The sequence below is a fragment of the Haemaphysalis longicornis genome, unplaced genomic scaffold (genome assembly GCF_048455015.1).
Source record: "Haemaphysalis longicornis isolate Haplotype H1 unplaced genomic scaffold, Haemaphysalis longicornis Haplotype H1 scaffold_8, whole genome shotgun sequence".
In the NCBI taxonomy this organism is placed as follows: domain Eukaryota; kingdom Metazoa; phylum Arthropoda; class Arachnida; order Ixodida; family Ixodidae; genus Haemaphysalis; species Haemaphysalis longicornis.
In genome coordinates, this window is record NW_027526445.1 from 97086713 (window position 1) to 97098086 (window position 11374).

General features: G+C 48.2%; 1 protein-coding gene across 1 annotated transcript in view; it reads right to left on the bottom strand.

The window, feature by feature from the left end:
- Window positions 1-11374, bottom strand: part of LOC144148823 (uncharacterized) — a 66809-nt gene extending 55435 nt beyond the window's left edge. Inside the window, exon 1 of the mRNA XM_077680341.1 lies at window positions 10954-11374. Coding sequence (XP_077536467.1) covers window positions 10954-11074 — 121 coding nt within the window. The 5' untranslated portion in view covers window positions 11075-11374. The remainder of the gene's footprint in view (window positions 1-10953) is intronic.

The following is an 11374-nucleotide window of genomic DNA, read 5'->3' on the forward strand; positions in this document are numbered from 1 at the left end:
GTCGAGGGGGATGTAGGACGCCAACGAAGAGGGCAAAGACAATGGGATGCTAATTTGCAGTTCGTTCTAAAGTTTGTGGGCCAGCGTAACAAGCTTATTAAAGCATGCATAGCATGTTGTAAAGCAGGTTCTTTATGAGAAAGTGTCATCGTTGCACCGTGAGGAGCCCTTTAACAGCGGTGGGACGTGTGTGGCGGATGTCTTTGTGCAGCCGCCAGCACGCAACGCGTGGTACTGATGGCAATTACGATGGGTCGCCGCTAGAGTCACGCTCGCGAAGTACTCTTGTGAGAAGATTTTGAGAAGGCATCCAGTTGCCTTCACAGAGCAGTGGCCGCTTGTACCTTGTACAGAGCCGGGGCTTGTTGATGTTAGCGTATAGCACTGACGTAAGCAATTTCTCGGAGAGGCTGTCTCTGAGTGTAAACTTGTCAATGTGTCGTTTGCGGTTGTGTTTTGGAAGTTTGGATAGCGTAATGATTTATTGCTTAACGTGTAAGACAATCTTGGAGCCCTAGTTTTAAAGTTTGAAGAACGGCTATAAAGCTCCTGAGCAGAAAACACGAAGGTGCACATCACGGTCTTGTTAGGAGCTAGCCCATCCTAATACTACAGCGCAACAAGAAACAAGGACTCGCTGTCGTGTGTGCCTTATCTTTAGTCCTTATTTCTTGATTGATTGGTTGACTGTAGGGTTTAACTCGCCGACGCAACGTTGGTGATGAGGCGCGCCGTAGTGGAGGGCTCCGGATTAATTTGGACCAGCTGGGGATCTTTAACCTGCGCCGAAATCTCGTACACACGGGCGTTTTTGCTTTTCGCCTCCATCAGAAAAGCGGCCGCCACGGCCGGGAATCGAAACCGTGAAGTCCTTATTTCTTGCTGTGCTGTAATAATGTGATGGGTTACCAAATCTCGCAATCCTGCACTCCGTTCAGTAGCCCAATCAGTCGCCTTGGTTTGGCGATGTTGTTTGATGCTGTCTCAGCCCTCTGAATTGTATTGTCAACGTATTTTATAATTGTTAGTAGGTTGTACCGGTACAAATTAAGTGTGATACACTTAGCCACCGTACTCCTCATTATATACCCGCTGGTGTATTCCCAAACCCGAACTCCACTGTCACGGGCTTGGAACCGACCTTATCGGGCGCCATCTCAACGTTATTTTTAGCTCCCAATTTTTCCAACCCATCCATCCACCGTGTCCGCGGTCCAGCCATTCTGTTACTCAGACGGCCCACTTGTCGGCAGTCGGCATTATGTAGTCGCCGGCACAACTCCGTTTCGCTCCCTTAATTTCTAAGCTGAGACTTCTTTTCCCTGTCCATGACGCTCCTTCCATGTGCGTAAGCGTTGCACTAGTATTTTCTTCCCTGGCTATTGGCGCTCACCCAAGTTTTCTTTCAAACGTGGCGAGTAAGCGCTGGTGTCGTTTCCCTTTCTCGACCCTGTGTCAGTTTGCGCTGAAGTTTCACTCATGGATGTTCACCAACTAGTTCGTCTCTCCATTATGCTTGAGTGAGACCCGGCGTTTGTGCGGCTACACTCTAGTTTCGAGTGGCAGATGTGGCCTACCGTTCTTTCCTTGAAGTGCTTCAGAATGAACGCCACACCGCACTAATTCTACGCCAACTTTCCCTTTCGTTGTTTTGAAGGACCACTGAGAGCGATATGTGCGGTCATGAACCGAACGAAAAAAAAAATTGAGTGATAAGCTGAGCCTGGTATGTGGGACACCACTGTCTTTGCGAAAGCTATTAGGGCCGTGGGGTGATCTGCGAGGTCAGAACAAAGCATTCCGTGCCATAAGTGATTTCTCTCAAGCAACGCAGATATGCGAACATTACTAACTGCACTTACAGTCTTTGTAAAAAAAATTTCAAGGACATGCGAAAGCTTTCTGCGTCACAAATAAATCAAAGTGTAAGCTTAACGTTTAACTGTGGCAAAAATATCTCATGACAGTAAGAAAAAGGTGTTTTCTCTAGCTTTCCGTTGTAAAACATTCTAACCTCGCTCTAAAGGCAAGCTCATACATTGAAATTTCTGAGCCCTAAGTACTTATGCCATGGCCGAGAAAATTTTGATAAAGGCTGTATGTTCTCCTGAACGAGTGTAACAACTTTTATGAGAGTTATGCGTGGTACTAATATATACGAATATTGGTGTATATACTTCAGCATGGCATTTGTAGTGGATGTAGTATTTAAACACATATGTGTTTACTAGATGACGTTTCCGTGCTTACAGGTGCATACAAACTATGGCCCCCTTGTTCCGTGTGGGTGTATGCATAGCACATTGCATATTTTTTACTCAGCGAAAGTGAAATCTCTCAAAGGGGTCATGATATAATGTGACTCGTGTTAGCGTGTGGTTTATTTACGCACTCGCTACACCTTTTTATACTTCCAATGTTTGGAGTAGGCAGCTCCTTCTTTGGTTGAGCTAACCTCTACAATAAATCTCTCTCTCTCTCTCTCTCTCTCTCTCTCTCTCTCTCTCTCTCTCTCTCTCTCTCTCTCTCTCTCTCTCTCTCTCTCTCTGTGTTTCACCATGAAGGCTAAGGACGAGTCTCACCGATTATCTGTTCTTTGTTATTTTTAGGAACACTGAGTACTCGGGAGTAAGCATTACCAATACGCGCAAACTCTCCACTACAGGACCCTTCGCATTTGCCCAACCACCTGCGGAGATCACTATCACGGGCTGCCGACAAGCTCGCAAAATTTCTCGAGTGGCTTTATCTCACAGCCCGCCCCTGAAATTTTGCGAGTATGTCGACATAAACAACTCAATCAAATCGCGAGAAGATTGGGTGCTGATATAAAATAAGGACAAGTTCACATTGATTTCTCGTGTGTGGCGAGGAACAGAGTGCTTCACTTAGCTGAAAAGGCACAACAGATGGGTTAAGCGCTCTGAACTTAGTTTAAGTTGCTTCATGATGCTACAGATCTCTTCGCCTTTAATATGCGATTGAGAAGAGTACTGACGACAAACGATCTAATAGTTGTTGGAGGAGAACTGGTTGCAGTGCTTAAGAACGAAACGTGCGACTTTATAGCATGCAAAGCAGTCCAACAAGGAAACCGCCCTTGAATACGGCTAGTAAAATACTTGAATAGGTTGATAAATACAGTTATCTTCAATAAATAATTAGTGCGAATTCCAACTGTAACACAAATAGGTCAGCGACGGCATAAATATCAGGTCGGTGTATCTTGGAAGCAGATCCAAGTAACAAGGACTATAGATTACCGCTGTACCTAAAACTACAGAATAGGGGCCCGCCTCTCCGCACTAGATTGATTGATTGACTGTAGGGTTTAACGCGCCGACGCGTTACGGTTTCACAGTGCACCTCGATAAGAATCGTAGCAGCACTACTCTACACAACCCACAAAATAGAAAACTGGCATCTTCCAAAGTCCCCCGTTCGATTAAACAGCATCTTGTGGGCCTTATTTAGCTACATCCAAGCAACACATATCGCTTTCACAGGTCCTTATTTAAGACTTTTCATTACATACCGACGGCTACCCCTTTCATGCCACCTACCGGCCTTTCAATAAAACTGCTACCACTCTCATTCTAGTTCAGTGATACCCCCCTCCCCCCTCCCCCCCTCCGCCTCACTTCTCTCGCACGGCGCCTCAGGAATGCGCGGCCTTCCCTTAGAATGATTTATATCTCCGGTAACGCAACTGACCCACTCGCTGATATTGCATCGGTAGCCCCCCTAATTCCAGGTCCTTACCTTAAACAATACCGGTCTAGCGGTTTAGTGGGCTGAGACCGTCGTACAGCTTACGCACTGCTGTACGCCGTCGACCCAAAATGCTGTTTACAGTACCCACCATATCTCTAAGGGCAACATACATTGATTACGCTTGGGCGTTCGTCGTCACCATCACCAGCCTGGTTGTGTCCACTGCAGGTCGAAGGCCTGTCCCAAGGATCTCCAGTCACGTCTATCGAGTGCTAGCCGAATCCATGCTTTCTCCCAAATTCTAGTAGCTCATCTGTTCATCGAGTCCTCGGCCGGCCCCTATTGCATTTACGATCTTGTGGCAGCCACTCTATAAAGCGGATGGTCCCCCCCCCCCCTGTTGTCCCACATGCGCGTGACGTTACCCGCCCATGCCAATTTTCTTCGCTTAATTTGAGCTAGAATGTCTTCCACAACAGTTTCTTCAAGCTGAGATGAGGATGCCTTTTTCAATTCACATGACTGAGACACACGAACTGTCATTCTTCTCCAGTCCCGGATGTGGTCCCGTGGTCCTATGAAATTGTGTATGTCCTGTGCGTGTGTGTACGTGCTGGCTGCGGGAGCTGCGGCTGCATGAACGTTACGCCGTCCGTTGTTGGAGGGTAGTAAGTGTTACTGTGTCGGCTTTTGCTATTCTTTGTTTGCCGGAGTGACGACAAAATACAAAACATCGTTTAAGTTGAAATAACCAGGCTTCAGCACCTTACTCAGCTCCATTGCAGTCCCGAAAGGCAGTTTTTATTCGAAAAAAAAAGCGTGATATTGAAAAACATTCAAATTTCGCGCCACGGTGACGTAATATGGGCCACCTGTAAAACATAATCATCACTGCGTTAACTGCACTTTAGCGTTCAAAAGATACAAAAATACCGAACTAAAGGCCCGTTACAATCGCCCAGCCATCGTTCTTGGCGGTGGTTTAGGTCGGCGGCCGCCAATCGCACAAATCGGATCATCTGACGTCATAGTTTCCTGTGACGTCATAGTTTTCTGTGACGTCACAGTTTTACGTGATGTCACAGTTTTCTACAACGTTACAGAATCTGACGTCACAGTTATCTGACGTCACCGTTTTTTGTGACGTCAGATAAGCCGCCGGAATGTGGCTGGGGAGTCGCAACTGCTCCACATTTTGAGATGCGACTGCATCTCATTCACTTGCCTTGTCCCTCCATACGGCGTTTTTGTTGTCCGTCCACACCCCTCCCCCATTCTCCTCGCCGCGCGAGCTGCGCTCTCCGCCGCTCACCCACTCTCTTCTCCGATAGCGAACACTCTCTCGCGAGGGGCATTGGATTGGATTCGATTGGATTGGCTTGGAGTGGATTGGATTGGCTTGGATTGGATTGGATTAAAGTGGATTGTGTTGCGTCATAGCCGCGCCACGTTGCGTCATAGCCGCGCCACGTTGCGTCATAGCCGCGGCAGTGGGTTCACGGCACGTTTCACGCGATGGGAGAATCAACCTAACGGAAACAACAACGGAACCCCCTATGCGGGGGTTCCCGCGAGGGGAGGTGTTCCTTTTCTATCTCCGTCATTTCTTTGAAGTTAGCGATAAAATGTGTATCATTGTTGCCTGTACGTACCTAACAGCATTTTGTATGAACAGCATTTTCTACGAACATATAGAATGTCGTTTTTTTTTTCATGGCTCCTCTCTAAAAGCCCTGCGTTAAGTCCCTGACGGACATTCGGAGCTCCACCCATGGAGATTACGTATGAGCGTTCATATGCATGTGTGCTTGTGTGTGTGTGTGAGGAAGGGGGGGTGGAGAGGGGGGGGGAGTGGCGAAAGTTACCAATTGTCCACTCACATACGAAGAAGCAATCCCGGTAATTAGCCGCTGCCCTTTTTTGGAATAATTAAAATTTTATCCCTCTCTGCCTCGGCCCCGGGCGTTTTAGACTTGGCCCGTCTGTGCAAAGTTCGCCTATAGCTGTCCGTGCCGAACGCCATTATCGATCTGAATGCATGCGCCCGAAAAAGAAAGCACAAAAAAAAAACAAAAAAACGGAGAGCACCCAATGGTGGCAAGGATTAGGCGGCTGAGAGAGCAACACAAAGAAAATTTCGGGAGCCATTCCACTCAGTGGAGGTACATGACCAGCAAATGTTTAGCATAAGACGTAGATGTGACACACAATTTGTGTGAAAGTTATGAGCACACTATATTCATCGTGAACGTTGATGGCGGTGATGCCTAGGAAATAGGCAAACAATTTATTTTTACTCTACTAATCTAGAAAATCGTGCCTTTTGATGACTAACCTACTCGAAATGTCTAACCAAGTGGTGAGACATATGAGCTTGAGGTCTAAGTCATGTTTTGATCGTGAAAATGGTGCTTATTAGTAACTAATCTACTTGAGATGGATATCAAGGGATGAGTCGTATAGCCTTGACGTCCAAATCCTGCTTTAGTCTAGACTATGGTGCTTTTAATCTAATCTACTCAAAATACACATAGAAATAATGAGACGTATAGTCTTGAGTTCTGACGCATGTTTTGAACGGGGACGTTCGTTTTCCAACTTCTGGCGCTGTAGAAAGCCTCGCGCTTCAAAGACACGTGTAGCTTTGAGAGTTTCTGATCGTGGATGTGAAAACTACACAGAAGTTAGAACCCAAGCCACATAAGCTTCGCTTAAAAAAAAAACAAAAAACGAGCGCCTCATTTCAGTGAACACCGAACGGCGTGGCTGGCTACATGCATTGGTACGTGCAACGTGGTGTTAAGCCTAACGTTACGTTATGAAATCCAACGTTGTCTGCCGGTATCCGCATATTTCCGTACATTTAGTTTGGTGTTGCTTAGCGCGCCGTTAGGCTTAACCTTACGGCGACCAAGCGTTCAAGGGACAGACAACCGATTTCGTTCTCTATACCAAATTTAAGGGAATCCCTTAAAACAGCTTGAACTGAAACGGTTTTTCTCATAGGGCGCTAAGACGTTTCAAAGTGGAATTCTGAGGTTTAAGAGCCTAAAAGTATGCTGTCGAAACAAGTTCCGCCAACCATGGCAGTGAGCCTGCCGTGCGGCAACATGCTTTTCTCTGTACGTGAGATAAAAACAGGAATTGAAAAACTTGTCCTAAGCTAAAACAATAATACAGTGGATTCTTCCATATTCCCTTATGCGGTTTTTTTGAATCACACATTGAAACCAACGGAGTTATTTGTAAACGTATGGCAGTGTCACGTTCAGACGCTAGGTGGCGCAACCTTTCAGACATTAGGAAGTGTAGTGTCAAATTAAAATTATTTTCACCAATTTACTTAGAAACTCCCTGGGGTTACCCCACTATGTAGAACGCTCGTTGTAATATGAGCTAGAGGACATGTACTAAAATCGGCTGCCTGTCCTTTTAAGATAAACTATTAGCCTAGCAATGGCGTTTGGCCAAGTCTCCTAGTTATAATAGCTGAGAAAACACGAAGAAAAAAAAAAAACGCACAGGAGACGTAACGATGTTGATCAAAAGAGGACACGTGATTTCAGCACGTACCGCGCAGATCTTCGCACTCGCGCCACTGCACCCCCCAAAGGCGCAGCAGTCACCATGGGGTAAGGGGCTGTGCACAGCACACGACTGCGTCCACGGTATCCGCACATTCGCTCGGAGGGTGGAAATTAATGCAGTCGTCTTCACAGCTCACAATGACTGCTTAGGTGTCCTAGGAGTGTTTCGTTCTGGATACTGTCCCAGCTACAAATACGCATGTTTTTCTGATGAACATTTAAAACTCCGTGTCAGCGACAGTCTTGTGTTTTTCTTCCACCCACTTCTGTCGTGTCCGCTCCGATTGTTACGACGACTTACAGTGCGACAGAAAAAAGGTGAAAAATACTAATGCGTAAGCAGTCTATACAGCCGTTCGGCTTAGTGTGCACCGAAGCCCTTTGACTTTAGCTTACGTACTTTGCACGATTGCATTACTAGGAAAGCACTTTATACCGTATGAGAATTGGGGATAGTATTGCATTCGTACCGGAACGGAGCGCGGGTCTCCAGAGTAATAGCCTAGTTCGTAACCTCAGCGCATGCTGCACGAATTCGCAAGAAGTTATAACCCCGCCATTGCCCCCTTAGACTATCGGGTTACGTCCCAGGACGTCCTGCCGGATATGTGGCCAGACTCGCAGGGGGCCCACAAGGAATTCGGTGGTGCGCTGATGTTCTCAAAGCGAAGCTTTTACTGCCTCAGTGATGGCGACCACCCTGCCACTTAAACTCGCTGCAGGAAAGCCAACTTTACACAATGGGTTTCTGAATCAATGGTGATGATAAGGGAAGGCACATCAAGCGCCTCAACAAAAAACAAACAAAAAAAAGACAAAAAAACGTTCCCGTGGTCGGAGTCAAACCTGCGTTCCTGGCGTATGAAGCCGACATCTATTCGACTGCGCCGTTTCTTGGTCGTTTCTTGGAAGCTTTCTTGGTCTCACTGATGGCGACCCTCCGGACCCCCAAATCTCCGTGAACATCTACAACCCCAACGACAGCGAACGTATCCACCACGAGAAAGCTGAGCGTTTCAACCATCGCTGTCGTTAGACGAAGGGGCGTCTGATTTTTTTTTCTGTTTGTGGAACAGTGAATTTGCAGCTAGATTTTACCCGAGGAAGACTTAAAAACACCGAGGACAACATCAGGTCCCGTCATGTTGAACTGTCTTGGCATAAGCGGTTCACAGTGGATACTCTCTGTACATTCTGTATATAGTTATACTCTCATCTCTCTCTATTCTTCATCCCTGTCATCCTGTATCCGAGATTTCAGGTGCGCAGTACCTTAGGACCGCACAATGTCCGTCCGCGTCCGTGCGCATAGCATTTACAATCGCAAAAAATCACCCGTGTCTGCTAGAGGAGACAGAGTTAGTGACAGTCCTCTTACCCATTGGGCTACGACCGTGAGTTAGTACGCAAGAGTCAAACGGCTTACTCCCTCGCGTGTAACGTTGCGGAGTATCTTAGGAGCTCCCGATGTCCGCCCGCGCCCATCCGTGCGCACACCACCATCAAGCGAAAGTCAAGCGAAATTCGATTTGAGCCGTGAGTTGCAGTTTCAATGAGGCAATAATCAAGGTGCAACTCACGGCTAAAATCGAATGACGGTAGGGGCGCAATTCGGATATCACTCGGGGCGCAACTTGGATGTCATTTTGAGTTCCCCTACTCCGCACCCTCTCCGTCATCTACGGAGTGGAGATGCTGCCATTTTTTTACCCGCCCTTTCACAAACGAAGAGTAGCTGGCCAGAGGAACCACCATGCAGACCTCGGCCTGTCTTTTTTCATAAAAGAAAATTACTCTCTCTTTCTCTCTCTCTCTCTGTGTTGATTCCCTGTGCATGCGGACTGTTATGGGCCCGTGGCCAGCTTCATAAAGTTCTCCAGTGAGGGATCCTAACGATGCTATTTGTGCCTGGGTATTGTGCGCACAACTTCTACGCATATCCTATAGGTATAAGATTTTTTTTTTCTTTTTTTGTTTGGGGGTGGAGACATTTGTCGGTGATCGGAGCCGCCAAGCTGCATCTCCGCGCACTCAAGGGAACTGCAAACCGTTAAGATGATTGATTTCGGCCGTAGCACATTTCAGCGACTTGTCCGCGCAGTCAACCTTCAGCATTTAAATCGCAGAGTGCACGGCAAAACAGCCGTCATGACAAAAAACAAAAACGAAGACAGTCAAAAGTAGCTCAAAGAGGAATATTGCCCGTTCGTCGTGCCGCACACATTGTCTCGCGTCTTTCTCTTATTAGTCGTCCTCGTCTGGGCGCTGTGTTCTTTTTCTTGCTTACTGTACCATCCATCCTGACCCAGATTGCGCGTAACACCCGCTGAAGGTGGCAAACGTGAGGGAGTCAGCTGTGCTCCAGTTCCCTGCATCGACTCCTCTCACCGCACCACTGCACATGACTCATAAAAAGTTGTGTGCCTTTTTCAATCTTATAGCCACCCCGGAATATACGTCTAACTATGCGGCGGGTATGAAATCATAACCGCATGCTGCGACAGTGACGAACGCAACTCAATGCGTACAGCAGAAACGTAGTTTGGGCGACAGCGACGTTTGAAAAAAAATCATGCATTGCCGCCAAGGGCCACTGTCGCTGTCGCTCGCTTGTGGGCTGCTTCTGGCCAGCGAGAAGCGAGCGACGATGAGGGCCCGTCGCTGTCCCTGTTGTCACCCCCGGCGGCCTCTGTATAAATTGAACAAATTTCTTGGTAGCGTAAGCGACAGCGACGAGCTAACAGCTCGTCGCTGTCGCCCACGCTGCGCCCATTGAGCTACGTCTTTCGGGTCGCCTGTCGCTGTTGCTGCATGTGGTCGCCCTTTAAGTCAAGCTCTCTCGCCTTCCTGCATATTCTTTCGCTGTTGACTGAAATTGTAAAAACATAGGCTTCGTTTTGCGCCCCTGTTATTTCTTCCCCACATATATTGGAGTGCAAGAGGCAGAAGAGGCGTAACTACAGAGAACAGTAGGGTGGTTGTGGGGCATAAGGATGATTGAAACACGTTACGCCAGTGTTTATAAATACAAGAATCTACACGAGTAAAATATTGGCCTGTTATCATTAACGATTCTCTAATATGCATGCAAACACGACTCTTAGGCCTAAAACCACGAGATAATGAATCGAATGAGGTGTTGGAACAACTCTTGCCCACTCCGCCATGCGCGCTGCACTGATAAAGATCGCAGTTCGTCGGGACCGCCGTTAGCCGGACCGATAATGAACATTAAAAGCGGACGGATGTTTGCAGAGAGTGCGTAAAGTCTTCGAAAGCCTATGCAGCATCAAGTTGCGATCGCCATACTGCCATCATAACTTGTTAGGGTGCCATATAGTCATCTAAGAGCTGTCAAGGATGTCACAGGGTGGGATGTCAACGTTAAATTTAAGGCCACCTGATACTGTTCCAGAGTCTAATTACGGCTCTTGTTGCTCAAACAGATGCTTTGAAAGACCTTGGCCATACGATAACGACTCGGGGCAGTGAGGAGCCCAAGTGCTTGAAGCTAAAGGTACATCTTGGAAAGCACGTTCACCTAGTCAGCTACGGACGCGATGTCGCTACAGTAGGTAGTAGCGCATCGTGGCGACGAAAGTAACGCTAACCGTGCCAGCAGAAAAAAAGGGGGCGGCTCCAGAACGCTTACGTGCTTCTTCGGCGCCATGGGCGACCGGGGGCCACGGCGTGCTGGCAGTGTGCAGAAGCAGCAGCAGCGCTTGCAGGGCGACGATCCTCCGAAGCAGCGTCGGCGACGCCGCATTCCTCATTTAGCGGGAACACAGGCCCTCATCGGAAGCACGGCGATCGGCGATCGACGACCCACCGACCCCCGCGGACACTCCTCGACACTCTGCGGCGCCGACGACGACCCGGAGTTCTTCCTCCGCGCTCCTCTCACGGCGACGGCGAGCCACCGCCAACCCCGGTGCTCAGGACGCGGCCGGGGCCGCTCACGACGACCATCTCCATTGCGTAGCGTCCGCCGTATACACCGACACCTCCGCCGAGCGCTCACCCTCCGGCCTCCGGGAAGCCAACAGGCTACCGCGCCGATCTTCTCCACTGCC